This window comes from Eulemur rufifrons, chromosome 2 (genome assembly GCF_041146395.1).
Source record: "Eulemur rufifrons isolate Redbay chromosome 2, OSU_ERuf_1, whole genome shotgun sequence".
NCBI lineage: Eukaryota > Metazoa > Chordata > Mammalia > Primates > Lemuridae > Eulemur > Eulemur rufifrons.
In genome coordinates this window covers 30,266,567-30,282,809 of record NC_090984.1, presented here as the reverse complement: position 1 = coordinate 30,282,809, position 16,243 = coordinate 30,266,567, and the positions used below count along the sequence as shown (strand labels likewise).

General features: G+C 58.0%; 1 protein-coding gene across 1 annotated transcript in view; it reads right to left on the bottom strand.

Moving 5' to 3' along the window:
- Nucleotides 1–7,311: 7,311 nt before the first annotated feature.
- The window catches only part of IGDCC3 (immunoglobulin superfamily DCC subclass member 3), a 37,380-nt gene continuing 28,448 nt past the window's right edge, over nucleotides 7,312–16,243 (bottom strand). Inside the window, exons 3-14 of the mRNA XM_069491949.1 lie at nucleotides 13,950–14,094; nucleotides 13,423–13,553; nucleotides 12,879–13,016; nucleotides 11,499–11,657; nucleotides 10,317–10,482; nucleotides 9,797–10,044; nucleotides 9,434–9,598; nucleotides 8,956–9,147; nucleotides 8,717–8,821; nucleotides 8,130–8,268; nucleotides 7,779–7,986; nucleotides 7,312–7,509 (exon numbers count right to left, since the gene is read on the bottom strand). Of these exons, the coding sequence (XP_069348050.1) occupies nucleotides 7,312–7,509; nucleotides 7,779–7,986; nucleotides 8,130–8,268; nucleotides 8,717–8,821; nucleotides 8,956–9,147; nucleotides 9,434–9,598; nucleotides 9,797–10,044; nucleotides 10,317–10,482; nucleotides 11,499–11,657; nucleotides 12,879–13,016; nucleotides 13,423–13,553; nucleotides 13,950–14,094 (1,994 nt within the window). The remainder of the gene's footprint in view (nucleotides 7,510–7,778; nucleotides 7,987–8,129; nucleotides 8,269–8,716; nucleotides 8,822–8,955; nucleotides 9,148–9,433; nucleotides 9,599–9,796; nucleotides 10,045–10,316; nucleotides 10,483–11,498; nucleotides 11,658–12,878; nucleotides 13,017–13,422; nucleotides 13,554–13,949; nucleotides 14,095–16,243) is intronic.

Sequence of the window (16,243 nt, the reverse complement as noted above, 5' to 3'; positions counted from 1 at the left end):
TGCTGAGTTCTCAGGGCGGGGTGACGCGCATACGTGCCGCGCACAAGGTGCTGCGGAAGGAAACGGTACTGCAGGGGAGAGGGTGACGGGGAGAGGCGGCTCGCGCTGGAGAGCACTGGGGAAGACAGCAGGAGGAGCCGTGTTTGGAAGGATCCAGAAAGAAGAGATGGCAAGAGGTATTGTTCCAGGCTGAAGGAACAGCTTGCAGAAAGGCCCAGAGGCACCCCTGTGCGTGGCATATTTGGGAGACACCAGGAGCCCAACTCGGAGGGTGGGACTTGATGACAGGAGTGGAAAACTAGGCTGTGCTCTGATTGACAATAATGGTAACAATAACAGCAAGCACAGTCCTATGCGCTGACTCACTCACCCCTCACAGCAGCCTATGAAGTAGGTACTGTCCTTACAGTGGACAGAGGGGAAAACAGTGACACCAGAGATCGAGGACGTCCACCAGGTCACACAGCTGAGCAGGGATTACAGACCCTGGGCTACACCATCTCTTGTGAGGGGACCTTGAATGCCAGCCCAAAGGCATTGGGCTGCCCTGGGAGCAACGGGGAGCTATGGTAGGTTCCTGATCCAACCTGCATTTCAGGACATGCACAGCCTCCTCAACCCTCCTACTAGGTTAATTGCTGTGTTCAGTTAGACGCAAGTGGGGACCAGGCCTCAGTCCCCTGGCTGTAATCCTCATTCATTCCACAGGGTGGCAGCAAGGCCCCCCGCACTGCCCTCTCGGGAGCGCAGGGCTTCCAGGCTGGGGCCGTCAATCCAGGGAGGCCAGGCCAGGTGCAGGCAGCCCTTCCTGCTCACTTCCTTCTTCATCCTGCTCCCCTACCCCTTCATTCCTTCCCCCCTACACACTCAGGGTTGCCCTGCCCACCATAGTTTCTCTGCCTATTGCAGTGGGATCCTTTGAACGCTTAAACTGCGCACCTCACACGAACTCAAGGCATCCTCTCAACCTCTTTTTTAATGACAGCTCCATCAGGGTATAACTTATATACTGTATGATTCCTCATTTAGGTGTACAGTTCAGGGGGTTTTAGTACATTCACAGAGTTGTGCAACTGTCGCTACAGTTTTAGAATTTTTTTTTTAAGACACAGGGTCTTGCTGTCACCCAGGCTAGAGTGTAGTGATGCAATCATAGCTCACAGCAACCTCAAACTCCTGGGCTCAAGCGATCCTCCTGCCTCAGCCTCCCAAGTAGCTGGGACTATAGATATGTGCTACGACACCTGGCTAATTTTTCTTTTTGTACTTTTTGTAGAGACAGGGTCTTGCTGTGTTGCCCAGGCTGGTCTCAAACTCCTAGCCTCAAACCATCCTCCCACCTCAGCCTCTCAAAGTGTTGGGATTGCAGGTGTGAGCCACTGCGCCCAGCCTTTGTATTTCCTTGATGGTGTCATTTGAAACACAACAGCTTTTAATTTTGAGACGTTCAATTTATCTATTTTCTCTTTTATTGTTTATGCTTTTGGTGTCATATCAAAGAAACTATTGCCTAATCCAAGGTCACAAAAATGCATGTCTAGGTTTTCTTCTTTGTTTTGTCTGTGTTTTAGCTTTTACGTGCAGGGTTTTGATTCATTTTGAGTTGATTTTTCCATGTGTGAGTAAGGGGTCCAAATTCATTTCTTTGCATGTGAATATCCAGTTGTCCCAGCACCATTTGTTGAAAAGACTATTCTTTTTCTATTGAATTGTCTTGGCAGCCTTGTCAAAAATCAATTGACCATGAATGTGGTAGTTTATTTCTGGACCCTTAACGCTATTTTATTGATATATGTGTCCATCCATATGCCAGTTCCACACTGTTTTAATTATTGTAGCTTTGTAGTAAGTCTGAAAATCAGGAAGTGTGAATCTTTGTTCTCAAGACTGTTTTGGCTATGGGCGTCCCTTGCATTTCCATATGAATTTTAGAATCAGCTTGTCAATTTCTGCAAAGAAGCCAGCTGCGTCAACAACCCTTTGAGGTAGCGGAATATTATCCCTATGTTACAGATGAGGAAACTGAGGCCTACAGAAGTTCAAGGACTTGCTCATGGTTACACGACTAGGAACTGGCGGCCAGGGGCTCAAACCACATCAGTTGGACTCCACTGTTCACACCCTGGGCCAAGGCCACAGCCTTCTCAGCTCCAGGGGATGCCATGCTTCTCACTAGCAGATGGTGAGCAGTGGCAAAGGGCTGAAGGCATCTGGCCAACTGAGCCACCAACTGGAGCTAGAGAAGATCCCCCTATAAGGTGACTCCTGAGCTGGGCGGGGCAGGGGAATCCTCACTGTTCTCTGCTCCTCCTGAGGCCCTGGTTCTCCCTACCCCAGCCTCAGCCCCAGTAACTGGGGACTTGGTGGCAATGGGAGAGATGACCCCCAGCTTCCAGGTACAAAACTCCCCTGTTGCTTAACACAAGACTATACCACACCAGCCAGGAACTAGAGCAAAGAGTTCTTTCTTTGTAGCTTTGTGACAGTGTCCACAGTCCTCTAGCTAGATGTCCTGTTCTTGCAGGCGTTCATTCAGCAGTTACCAAGTGAGTGCGATCTGGAGCCAGAGGCCCAGAGATGAGAAGAAACTGTGGGGAGCAGAGTCCCGCCAGGATGTAGGCATTTTGGAGTGATAGCTAGGCCAGACCCGCCTTGTGGCAGTGGCACGTGGTGCACCGTGACCAACAGGCCATCTCTGTGTGCCCTTGGGAACTCGGGGTCCAGCGTGCATCCCTCTGGAGCCCAACGAGCAAGGCCCTTCCCTTCCCTGCCAGCCGGGTTCCTCCTTGGCCCTCCTTTCGGCCTGCTCTTCCCCCCACTCCCTCCCTGCTCCTGAGGAGCAACAGAGCCCCCAGTCTGTCCCCAAAATGCAGGCCTAGGTGTCCCCTGCCCTAGATCTAGCTTGAATCCAGAGTTCAAGGTAGCCCCCGCTTGGCACTCCTGCTCGCTTGCCCAGATTCCAGCCTGTCCTGAGCCACTGGCTCCCCCACTGCCCAGCCCCCACTCTGCAGGGGGCTCACGGGCCATATTCACACCAGGCCCCTCCCTTGCTCTGCGCTCTGCACCAGGCCAGTACTGAGGGCCTGACTGTGGCACTGCTGGCTGAGTGCAGAGGGCCCCAGGCAGGCTGTGGCCGTCCTGGGCTCCAGCCCTGGCTCTGCCTCTCACTTCCCGGTGACCTGCAGACACTCGTGCCCCTCATGGGCCCTCTGCTGCCTCATGTGTCTCAGGCGGGGTCAGCGGTCCCCTCCAGTTCTGTCAGTCTGGGGTCTGCCATCCAGACTAGGGGGTCTCGGGCTTGCACCAGCTACTCTAGGCCCTCAGCCCTCATGCGTGAGAAGGAGAAGGCAGCAGGGAATTCTCTTTCCTGCGTTCACAGGGGCCTGGTCCCCCCTCATGTGGCCTTAGAACTGGACCCCAAGAGTGATCTTCACAAATAATAGGGATGAGACCCCGAAACCCGGCCTGGCCTGGTGCAGGAGTTGGGAGCACTCTGTCTCCTGCAGCCCCCCGGCACCCCCAGGGCCACTGGGCGAGCTCTCCTGCTCCCAGCTCACACTCCCTCCCCAGCTGTCCCTCCCGTGGTGGTCATCATCCTGTGGTCGTTTTAAAACATGACCACATGTTCTTTAACTCTCCTCCCATCTAAACGTGGAATCGAATTCCCCTAGAATTCTTTGAATATGGCTGGCCTTAGTGACTTGCTTCTAACGAATAAAATATAGCAGAAGTGATGCTGTGTCACCAAGGCTAGGTCAGAAGCAACGATGTGGTTTCCACCTGGCTCTCTCAGGACACTTGTCCTTGGAACCCAGCCCCCATGCTGTGAGGAAGCCCAGGCCACACAGAGAGGCCACGTGCCAGCATCAGCCACCCGGCATGGAGTGAGGTGGCCTTCAGGTGACTCCAGCCCGGGCTTCAGGCTGCCCCAGCGGGTGTCCAGTGGGGCAGAGACAGCTGTCCCCACTGAGCCCTGCCCAAACTGCAGGTTTGTGAGCAAAATCACCGTTGTGTTAAACCACCAAGGTTTGGGGTGTTTGTTACAGAGCGTTAGGTATGGCACAGGTTGTGGCCCTGGCTGCTGCTGGTTTCTGCCCAAAGATGGTTCGTGTGGGGGGAAATGTGAGGAGGTTCTTCAGCCTGAGGGCTCTGGGCTGAGATCTCAGGACCTAGACTCCAGCCAGGCCACTCAGTTTTGACACCTATTTCTGCTAACCTTCCTAATGTCATCTACCTTAGCCCAGCTCAGAGCCTTGTGATGGTGAGAACAGGTCCTGTCTGTATTTGCATGTGGCTTGTGTGCGATTTGCATAGACCTATTTAGGTGGTTTCTAAACATTTCCAGAGGCCTCCTTGGGGGAGGTAGGACGTCTTGGACTCTAGGAGGGGCAGGACAGTGGAGGTTACTGGTCTACTCTCCGACCCGAGCCCTGCAGGGGCTGCTGGAACCACTGCCTCCCCAGGCAGCCCTTGGATGGCTGGAATTGGTGGAAACTTCCTGTGTGCAGAGTCCTGTGTAGAGAGATGGAGTCTTATGTCTACATTCAAGCTTGGTTCTCTCCTCTGGGATGATCAGGGCAAGTCAGGAGCCTCCCCGGAGACTCAGGACAAGGACCCCAGGCTTCTCTTGCTCGGTTCAACATCACTGATCCTGACTGGACCCACCCCCAACCACCCCACAGGCCTCTTCCAGAAACTGCCTGGCCAGGGCTTTCAAATGTTCTTTTAGGAGCAGAACCCTGTTCTCAAATGAAATTTCATGGAGACCAACATTTAATGAGATAAATGTGGAGTTGTTCCAGGTGAGGGTGGCAGGGAGAGTGAGGCCCCCTAGACAGTTCCCCACACCCCCAGCCATAGCTGGGGGATCCAGTTTACAAACCACCAGCCCAGTACCTGGCCTCCAGACCCGTGGAGCCTCCCAGCGTGGGCCTGGCTTTCCAAGTCAGCAGCAGCTGCCTTACACTGTCACCTCTTAGAAAGCTTGAGGCCCACTGAGACCTCTAGATCTTTGTCAGCATAACTGCCATTAAGTCAAGCCTGGCTTTAGGAACCTGGACTGAGAAGCCTGGATGGCTGGGGGTCCTGGCTGAGGGACTCTGGAAAGAGTCACTCGGTCAGAGTCTCAGTTTCCTCAACTTTAGAATGAGGAGGAAAACAGTCCTTCCTCATAGAGCATGAAAAGCACATAGCCCGGCCCGGCCTGCACGGGGAGAGGGCTGGTACCAGTGGGCCGTCACTACCGGGCCCAGGGCCGGGCCTGTCTTCCCACTGCCGGCTGGGGAGGTGCAGGGCGGTGGTCAGAGGGCAGACCCTGGAACCAGGCAGTCTGGCCCGGAGGCCAGCTCTGCTGTGTGAGGACCAGACTGACTTTGGACGTTTCCTTCTCTGCTTCTTCCTTGGTTTCACGGACTGTAAAATGGAGATGATGGCACCAGCGTATTTGCCTCACAGGGCAGCCTGAGGCCCTGGGAACTGCCCCTCTGTGGAGAAGACCCTAGCACGTGACCCCAGGCTCTGACCCTTGCGGCCAGGCCTGCCCAGCACTCCTGTCCTCCGACCCCCAGGACCTGACACAGTCACCAAAAAACTCAAGGTTCACTTTGGCAACAGGACTTTTATTCAGTCAAAATGAGTGGAGTGTGACAAAACCCAGGTCGGGCCAGGTGGCGCCCTAGCCCCACCCTTCCTCAGGGAGGGGGCTCCAGAGAAGAGCTGCTTCGGGGTCAGGAGGGCGCTGCCCCAGCATGCGGTGGAGCCCCCGGGTGTCGCCCACCTTCTGGGCGGAGGGGGGACAGCCCTTCCCCGAGTCCTCATGGATACAACTCTAGTCTTCTAGGAAAACACCACAAAGTCTACCTTCTTCAGCTAATTAACTAAAGTTCAGGGTGGGGTGTCCCTAGAGGGTTGGGGAGTCAGGGATTTTATGGTCTAATCTCATTCTTAAGGAATACACTTGTCTTTTTTTTTTTCTTTAAAAAAAAGTTTTCTGCTATTTAAAAAAATGTTTCTGAGTGTAACCAAAAATAGGTATTTGTTTCCTTGGTGTTTTTTTTTTTTTCCTTCTTTAAGTAGTTCAACGAACATCACAACAGAAAAGAGAAACAAGTCCCGTAAGAGAACATAACCCTTAAACACACCTTGTATAAAAATAGCTTCCGGCTGCATCTGGTGACAGTGGTCGTGCCACTGTGGGGCGGGGGGGGGGGGGGTGAGTCAGGCTGGCCGTGTCCCCTGAGACAGAGGGGCTGGGGCGCCTCTGCCAGGGACACCCACACCCCACCGCCCATCACACGCCCAGTACATTCCAAGGGCTGTGCCTGGGCAGGACAGGGGGCGGCCGAGGGGTGATGCCCCTCCCAGGGCCCAGGCAGAGGGGGCGGCAGCATCCCGGGGGGTGGGGGGGGGGCCTGCCATGGGAGCGGGCAGATGGGACGCGAGGGAGCACAGGCAGCGTGCTGGGAGGTGGCTCGTTTGGATAACAGTTTATATACTTCAAGGAACAAATGTCCTCGCATTTTTGGCTTTTTTTCACATTTTCTCTCTGACTAATCCCATTTTCATTTCTGCAGCCCCCGAGAGGGCCCCCTTGGTGACCCGGCCCCCACGGCAGGTGGGGCCGTGGGCAAGCAGAGGGGCAGGGAGGGAGGTCCAGTGACAACGCAGGCCGCAGAGCCAGCAAGCCTTGAGGTAGACGTTTTCTTTCACTCCTGGAAACGGGGAAGTGCTTTTTTTTTTTTTTTTCCTTTTTTTTTTTTTTTTAACTCTGGACAACAACGTGGGGGGGGGGGGGTGCCCGCAAAGGAGGCTGAGGTAGGAGTGCATTCGGGCTCTGTGGGGAAGGGGCGGGGGCAGCGCCCACTCCCCCAAGGACATTCATTCCGGCTGAGGTAGGTGCTGAGAGCCTCACAGCAAAATCCATCCTGAGAAAACACGGTCGGTGGAGGGCGACAGCGTCAGGGCCCGGCCACAGCAGGGACATATTTTTGGAGTCTAATTCACCTTCCTCTCTCTTTTTTTTTTTTTTTTTGTCTTTTTTCATTTTAAGTTTTGCTTTTTAAAGGAAAACATTAGTTCAGTTCCAAGTCACGTGGGTACCAGGCAGAGGTGACGGGGACCAGCCCAGTGGGGCAGGGCAATGGGCTCCTGGGGTGGTCCCTGCCGAGGCTGCCTGAGGTCTTGAGACCCGAGAGGCAGTCGGGGCAGAAATGCGGGGAGCCCCCAGGGCCGTCCGAATCCCACCTGACAGGAGAACTCTTGCCTTTGACCTGAGAGCGGGGCTCCCCCCTTGCAGAGCCTGCCAGACACTGGCTACTGCGCCCCGCGAGCCGGCCGGGCAGCCGGCCCTTCGCTGAGGAGGCCGGGGCCGCCCTCCTGGGGTGTCGGGGCAGCCACGGGGCCCGTGCAGGGGGCCAGGGCCTCCGTCGCCCTCCCGTCCAGAAGGCTGAGGCCCTTCAGTGGTAGCATGGAGAGCTGGGTCTCCTCACAGGGGGCAGTGGCCGCAGGATCCTGCCGGGAGAGGGCCAGTCACACAGTGTCAGCTTGAGGGCCAGGGGGTCAGGCCTGCGTTCAACCCCACTCAGGGCTTAGGGTCTCCAGGCCTTGTTGTCCTGACTTGGGGGCACAGACGGAAGCACCGGCCATAGTTCTGTGCCCACAGAAGACCCGGAGCCTGGCTAAGGCTGCTGACCAAGGCCTGTGGCCCCGGTGAAGTGACAGCGGGATCGGGGGGTGGTCAGACCCCGAAGGGGCAGGTTTGCTCAAGGCGTGGGACTCACCGCGGGTCTGGGGTCCGGCTGCCCCCCCGCCCCAGCTGGGGGGAACAGCTGCTCTAGCTCCTTCACGTCCACCAGTTTCCCGTCGCGGCCCAGCTGGCCCCGCTCTCCCCGTCCTGCCCCATTCAGGGCCAGGATGCCAGGGTCCCTCTGGCTCCGGGGACCCTGAGGAGGGGAGAGCTGGTTTTCCACATCCTTACACAAGAGGACCCTAAGGGGGAGCCAAGAGTTGGGGGAGGGGTGTGGCAGGGAGCGAGACAAAAGGAGAGAAACAAAAGATAGAGGCAGTGAGCCCCGTTCTCCAGGCCTGTCCCCCCAATGCCAGCCCAGGCCTCTCCCCGGCCCAGGACCCACCTGCCCCTCTGGCCAAACAGAAGGAAGAGGACACAGAAGATGATGCAGGTGACCCCAATGTGGATGCCAATAACAATGCCCGTGGTGGACGTCTGGTTGGCTACTTCCTCCTTCTGGCAGTCACACGGCGGGCTCAGGGCTGGAGGGCAGGGGCAAGGTGGGGCCTGCAGCTCTCCAGGCCTGAAGCACCCCCAGACCCCCAGCCTCGGGGACTCCTCCCTCGGCTGTTCCCACCCTCAAGTGGGAGTGGCAACACCCTTTGAGTCTGCCTGTGGGACCCCAGCCCAGCCTTTTGGGTTCTTTTTACCAGTCATTGAGCTCTAACTTTGTGCCAGATACTGGGCATAGCACTGTACACAGACCATTTCATCCCTGCCACAGCTTTATAAAGTAGGGATTATTATACTTGTTTTATACAGGAGACAACTGTGGCTCAGAGAGGTTAAGTAACTTACCCAAGGTCACACAGCTAGAATGTTGCACAGCTAAATTTCAAACTGAGGTCTATCTCTCAAGGGCTGTATGCACCGTCCCACCTTTCCTCCTTCCCTCCCCCCTCAGCCCCCTACTCTGTTCCCAACCCTCACCTGTCCTCTCAGATGCTCCCCTCAAGGACACAAAGCGGACTGTGGCATTGCCGTCTCCATGCTGGTTATAGGCGAGCAGCTTCACCTCATACACCGCGGTGGGGTCTGGGGGAAGGCAGGGCCGCTGAGTGACTGCCCCTGCCCCTACCACACAGCTGTGTCCTGGCAGGGAAAGGGAGGTGACCCCTGCACACCACACCCTGCCCAGCTCCCCAGGCCCAGGGCTGTGTCCGCCTCACCGAGCTGACTGAGGTTGTAGGAGGAGACAGTTCCAGGCAGCAGGATGGGGCCAGTGAAGGAGGCCTTGCTTGCTGGGCGGTAGAACAGCTTGAAGCCACCCTCATGCTGGGCCAGCCGGGGCCAGGGCTCCCACAGCAGCTGCAGGGAGGAGCTGCCCAAGACCCGCACGGACAGCGGGGGTGGGGCGGGGGCTGTGGGCAGAGGATGTGAGGGCTCAATGCTCCACCTTTCCGCCTTCCACCTGTGACCCAGACTCCCAGGAGCCTGACAGCTCCCTGGCCTCTGATCCAGGGCATGCACCTCCTCAAACAGCACCCTTCCATGAATTAGACCCCTTTCCTTCAAGTAGGCCCCGCCCTGACCCAGCCCCAGGAGGGTCAGGCACCTGTGCAGTGCACAGCCTGAACAACTATGCACGGTGGTTCTGCTCTGACACCCTGGGTGTCTGTGGTTTTGTACTCCACACCCAGGCCTCACCTTCACCCAGGGTGCTGGCCAGGGTGGGGATGGAGGCTGAGCTGGCCCCCCTAGGCGTGTAGGCCTTGATGTAGAAGCTGTAGGCCGTGGAGGGCTCCAGGTCGCTCACCAGGTGCTGGAAAGTGCTCTTGCTCACTGCTTCCTGATACTCCAGCTCCGGTGGGTCTGGGAGGCAAGGGTGGGGCAGAGGAGTGTAAGGGACATGAGCGAGTCCTACCTGCACTGGGGAACTGAGGGCAGCCAGGGAGCATGGGGAGAAGGAAGGGAAGGGGTTGGGTCAGGACGTGCAGGACTGAAAGGGATGAGAAATAGAGAATTAGGGCAAGGGGTGGCTCTGCCTCTCGCCCTCCCTGCCCCACCCACCGGCAGCCTTCCTGATGTGCAGGACGTAGCCGATGATCTCCTTGGTGTTGACCAGGGGCTCGCTCCAGGACACTCGGACCTCAGTGGACGACACAGAGACAGCCCGCACGTTGCGGGGAGGCCCAGGCAGCCCCTCGGCCCACAGCACGGTCAGCCTGGCACTGGCCTGCGATGACCCTGCGCTGTTCTCGGCCACGCACTGGTAGATGGCCTCGTCTTCGGGACCAATTCCAGAAATGGTCAGCGTGCTGTGGGGAGGGAGAGCCTCTCAGAGTCTCCTCGGAGGTGGGCCAAACCTCCCATTTGGGAGATGGAGAAACACTCCTTCCAGAAGACAAATGGTTTGTCTGAGTTCTCCCACCCGGTTAGTGGCAGGCCTAGGGCTCAAACCCACGTCTCCAGACTCCCAGTTCCAGGCTCGTCCCTGGCAGGAGGTAGGTACACATTCTGCTCAGCTGCCCGTTCCGGGCCTCCCTTCCCCCCTCTTCCTCAGTCCTCACCCAACACGCAGCACACGGACCTGTTGTTATTCTTGAGCCTGATGTGGCCTCCTGGCCCCAGCACCTGGCCATTCTTCAGCCAGGTGACGTGAGGGGGCGGCTCGCCCTGGGCCTGGCAGGTGAACATGGCTGTGGTCCCGGCCGGCCTGGAGATGGACTGCGGATGCTGGACGAACTCGGCCGGGGCTGGGGGTGGGCACAGAGAAGCACGTGGGGTCAAGCGGAGAGGGAACCAGATGGCTGTGACGTGAAGGCAGGAGGAGGGGGCAGTGGGGATGGCGCTGGAGGTGCCCAGGGCCACAGGGCACGAGTGGGCTCTGAACACACACCCTCTTCCAGGTGGGGCCCAGCCCAGCTCCCTCCTCCCTCTGCCCTAGGCAGACCCAAGAGAGGACTCCATTTTAATGACTATTTAAAAGACTGACATTTGTATCCAAGAGCAATCAAGCTGAGCTCCCGATTCAGGAAATTGTTAAATAAATAAATGTGCTAATAGGTTTGGCTGCACCTCCAGAAGGTGGTAATGACGGGGAGATGGATGAGCCCTCAGTCCCGGCCCCCCTCGCCCCCACTTTCCATTCCACTCTCCTCCAATCCCAGGCCTCCCGCCTCTATTAACACCCGAGAAATGAAATGCTCCATCACTTTCATCTGGACAGATGAGCAGCACACGGAATGCTAAACAAACGCCGTTTAAGTTCCTGATTCTCCCATTTCCCGCCCCTTCCCTGCTCTCAGGGAGGGAGCAACCAGAGAAACCCCGAAAATGTTAATCCAAGCCCAGTTCACAGGGACAGCGGAGCCGCAGGACAGAGGCCGGACAGCCATGGGAGTAGGGGCGGCTCTATGTGTGCGACAGGGGCTGCTACGAGAGCGTGAAGTGACAAGCACGCTGGGAGCCCACAGGCAGGCAGGTGTGAGCATGGACGTGCCACTTGTCAATGAAAACAGCAGGTGGGGGGACACGTGTGAGCGACACAGGTGGGGAGCACCGGCTGAGATTAGAAAGTGGCAATGACTCCGGGGTGGCCCTTCCTGGGCAGAGAGCTGCGACCTTTGGCCTGGCCTGGGAACCGGGTGAGGGGCAAGGCACAGGGAACAGGGCTTGGGCTCGGGCCGGGGGCGCTGAGGAGGCAAGGAGCGGGCAGAAGGGGCTGTGTGGAAGTCCCTTCCCTCCCCTCCTGGGCTTGGCTGGTCCGTACCTTGCACCACCAGCCGGCCCTGTGCTGTTCTCCTCACCCGCGTGCCAGGCCTGTTAGCTGCACAGACGTAGACGCCCGAGTGCTGGACGGTCACGTCCGAGATGATGAGGTTTCCCGTGCCCAGCACCTGGATGCCCTCCACCCCGATGGGGCGGCCGTCTGAGGAGGAGGGAGGGGCAGACGAGCGAGGGTCAGAGAGAGGCGCACACGGAAGGGGACGCACAGGCACCCACGGGGCTCGCCCTCCCACCAGCCTCCCAGGGACCGCAGTCTGTGACTCCACACCTTCCCTCCCAAGCAGCTCAGCCCTGCAGAGGCCGCAGAGAGCTGCACAGACCACCCCCCTGGCAGCAGAGACCTGGGTCCTGGTCTAGCATCATCGCCCACTCACTGGCGACCTTAAAGTCCCTTCCCTTCCGTTTCACAATCCGTAAAGTAAGGGGTTTGGATTAGATCAACATTTCCCAGCCTGGTCTGCCTCTCTTGAGACGTGGTCAAATATGCACCCCGCTCCTGGACGGCCGGTCCCGAAGCCCATTACTATAACGGCTCTGAAAAGGCCTGCAGTAAGGGGACCTGGTTAACTTTATTTTCCAAACTTGTCAGACCACCAAGCCGTTCTTTCCCGCCTGACAGATCACGATTTGGGAAATGCTGGACCAGATGGCCCTCGCAGTGCCTAGAGGCTCCTCCTAACGGTGAGGCCACTCTTCCCAGCCTCTCCCAGCCCCCCCTCCCCCCAGGATCAGATTAGCACAGTCAGAATACAAGGAGACAGCTCCGCATTCAGCCCCTGAAGTGGTGAAATCTACTCCATTATCCCGCCTGCTGCCCCCTCCTTCCCCATCACTCAGCTGCTACAATGTGGCACAGTCTCCTGTGAATGCGACCCCACCCCACCCCCTCCGGAGTTTCCTTCCCCTGAGTGACCTTTCCGCTCAGACAATGTGGGCCCATCTGCCCCCTTTCATTTCCCTCCTTCAGCTGCCCAGGGATTTAGGCTGGGGACTTAGGGGCCAGGCTAGAGACTGGGGGGCCCAGAGTGAGGGTTTGGCGACTGGCTGAGATGTTGAGGGGCCTGGGATTGCACAGCTGGGGAGACGGCCGGCTGGGGTGTAGAGGGCAGGGGCGAGTGGGAGGGGAAAGAGGCTGGGGTGCTGGGGGACCCAGTGCTGAGGATGGATGGGGGTGGATGAGGTAACCCAGGGAGCTAAGCCATCCCCGATGTTGGGGGAGATCCCTCCCCCGGCCACAGGAAGAGAACGACCCGCAGAGAACAAACAGGATTCCAAGTTCCCCCAGAGCTGGGTGATGAGAGCCCTCCTGGGGCTGGGGCGGGGCAGGGGTGGGAGGGGCAGGGGCTGTGGGGATGGGACTCACCCAGGCGGCTCCAGGACACAATGGGGCGCGGGTTGCCCGTGGCGACACACTCCAGCACTGCGGTCTGGTGCACAGTCAGGGTGAGGTTCTCAGGCCCTACGAGGATCGCTGGCTCCTTGTAGGCCTCGGAGCCTGAGCCTGGAGGAAGATGTCACATTTCCTCACTTCGGCTGGGAACTTTCCACCCCACCCACAACCCAGGACGTGGGGAGCGGGAAGCCAACACCAGCCCAGAAACCAGGACCTGTGGGCAGAGAGACACCAGGGGACCAGGGCATCCCTCACACCCATCCCCTGCTCCGGGCCCTACAGGTCCTCTAGCAATGGGACAGCTGGGAGCGAGCAGAGGTGGGGCTTCCGCAGGCAGAAGGAGCCAAGGACCCCTGGGTGCCTTCTGAAACAAGGCGGCGGAAGCCGAGCTCTGCCCATAGGAGGCGCTCTGCACACACCGGGCGACAGTGTCCAGAGGCCAGTTGGAGCGGCACTGATTTGAGGCTGGGAGGAATTAGGAGGCAGATTGGGGAAAGGGCCAAAGGACCCTCACCTGACACGGTCAGCCTGGCCCCGTGGCTGATCCGCACACTGGCAATGTTCGAGGCCACACAATGAAAGACGCCGCTGTCCTCAGCCCGAAGTCCTGTGATCTGTAGGACCCCCTTGGGCAGCAATGTGTACCTGTTGAGGGGAGGGACACAGCCTACCACCAGCACAGCCACTGACACCACGGGCCACAGGGACACGAGCATCAGAGACACAGCCTAGGACCCAAGCACTGTCCCCGTGTCACAGTCATCATCACAGACGTACACTGGGACTCTCAAAGTGGACGTACCCTCAATCCCAGCCTGGATAATGATCGCACATGAGCCTCACAGACATATCCATATCCAGCCTAGAAGCTGGACACAGCAAGCCATGCAGACACCCAGTCTAAACTACGCTGCACAAACACCACAGTCTCAGGCACCTGTGGGCACCAGCTGCGGCTCCCAGAGCTGCACGCAGTCCTCCAAGGCCAGGGTCACTGGCCGCCTCTGTGTCCTCCCTCCGTCTTTCCCACATGTGGCTCACCTCTCATTGTCCGTGTCGATGGGGACTCTGTTCTTCTCCCATGTGATCAGGGGTTTGGGAAGCCCATGGATTTGGCACTGGAAGCGGGCCACACCGCCCTCCTCACCCATGGTGGCCTGGGGATGCACGTGGAAGTCCGACATGGCTGGGGGAAGAGGAGAAGCGTATGGGTATGGCACACTGCTGGGGCGCAGAGGGCAGGGCAGGCTGGGGTGCGGCTGGTCTCAGGCGTGGAGACCTGGGGGTTACCCGCCTCAGGGCAGAGTTTTCCTGCAGGGCAGTAGCACCTACCCCAGCCTCCCACAGCTAGGAAACATCTCCCCTACAAGGTGGTACAGGCCAGGCCTGGTGGCTCACACCTGTAATCCTAACACTTTGGGAGGCTGAGGCGGAAGGAGTGCTTGAGGCCAGGAGTTCAAGACCACCCTGAGCAAGAGTGAGACCCCGTCTCTACAAAAAATAGAAAAATTAGCCAGGCGAGATAGTGTGTGCCTGTAGTCCCAGCTACTCAGGAGGCTGAGGGAGGAGGATCGCTAGAGCCCAGGATTTGGAGACTGCAAGGAGCTATGATAAGCCACTATACTCTAGCCTGGGTAACAGAGAGAGACCCTGGAACAAAAAAGAGGTGGTACAAGCTAGACTGGAATAGCTTTTACTAAAGGTCTGGGCAAAATCCTGGATGACAAACTTGTACTAGGGAAATCTTGGGCTGTTGGGGGGTTCCCTGGGAGGCCTCAGTCCCCCAAAACTGACCCATGAGGGCCAATCAGAGAAGGCCCCGCTCCCAAGGCCCTCTCCCCAATTTTTCAGCTGCTTTCAGATTTATTTTCATAAACTCTAAGGTATGCAAAGGCCTAAGTATTATGCTTCATGTCTGACAGAATTGGAAACTGAGGCCCAGAGAGAGGAAGCAATTAGTCCAATGTTGCCCAGCAGGGACACTGGTCATCAGAACTTGGTCACCAGGGCCCAGTAGTTTTTTTGGTCCTTCCTCATCACGCCCCCTCCCCAGATCTTCTGCAGTTTCTCCATGTGCCCCAAGAGGGTGATGTATCCATCCAAGGTGACAAGCCTCTCAGAGACTGTCAGACCTACCAATCTACATTTGAATGTGTCATAAATATTCAGGGCCCCCTCCCCACCTTTTGGGGGTCTGAACTAACCGCTTGAACTCTGGTCTGCAGAGACCGGTGCAGGGGGCTGTGGTGCAGCTCCCCCCGCACCCCATCCCACCCCCCGTTTTAGGCTGGTTAAGTGTTCTTGCCCACCCCTTTCCCATCCCCCCCAAGCCCCACCCTGTAGAGCCTGGGGAAGGGCCCCCCCCCAACACGGGTTCCCCGCTTCAGCACCAGAGCTGCGATTTCATTAAAATCCACTTTGCTTCAAGTGCGGGAAGGCGGTACACCATCTGTCCAGGCAGGCAGCCCCTCCTCTCAGGCACTCCATCAACTGGGACAGTTGCTCCTCTCCCAGAAGGAGCCCTCCCCCCACAGCAGCAGGGACGCTAGAGCTTGTCCTGGCTCCTGCTCTGGGCTCCGGCTCCCTAGTGTGGGCAGGCAGCCCTCCCCATAGCCCCCACGCCCTATCTCAAAGCCCCTCAAGCCACTGGCCTGACCTGGCCTCCAGGGCAGCCCAAAAGGCCAAGCCTTTGTGCCCTTCCACTGGGAGTCTCTAGGGGCTGGCTCCTTTGTGGCATGCTCTCCGTCTCATTTGCATGTGGTTCATTAAATATAAACATGCATAAAAATCCCCCGCCCTGCCTCCTCCTCTTTGAGGGCCTCCTGGGAGTGCGGCTGATGGGTGTGTGCGCCTCTTTGTACATGTGTGTGGGGCTGTGTGTTTGCTGGGAAGCGTGGCTGTGTCTCCGTTATGTGGTCTGAGTGTCCATGTCTGGATGGGAATGGGGGTTTGAAGCCATCAGCTCCTGTGGCTGGCGTGTGATTCTGGTACTGTGCAGGTAATCAATCACACATGTCTCCATGCAGGTACAGCCCTTATACTCAGTACCTTGGGGCCCTGGGGGTGGGAGGTGGGGGCAAGTGTCCCAGCTGGTGCCCCATCAGGCTTGGTGAGAGGATCCCCAGGGAGCACCGTGAGGTTAGCCTTCCCTGTCTCAGGCCAAAGGCTGTTTGGCTGAGGGCCTGCAGGTCAGCCCAGGGGCTTGGAGGGGGGGCTGAGCTGCCACTGGGGCCCCTCTGCTGCCTCTAGGCCTCAATCTCCAAGAGGACAGAGCGGGCGCCTGGCTAGTGGAGAGGGCACCCAGTCTCCTGGGTCAGCCGTCTGTGCCCCCCAGG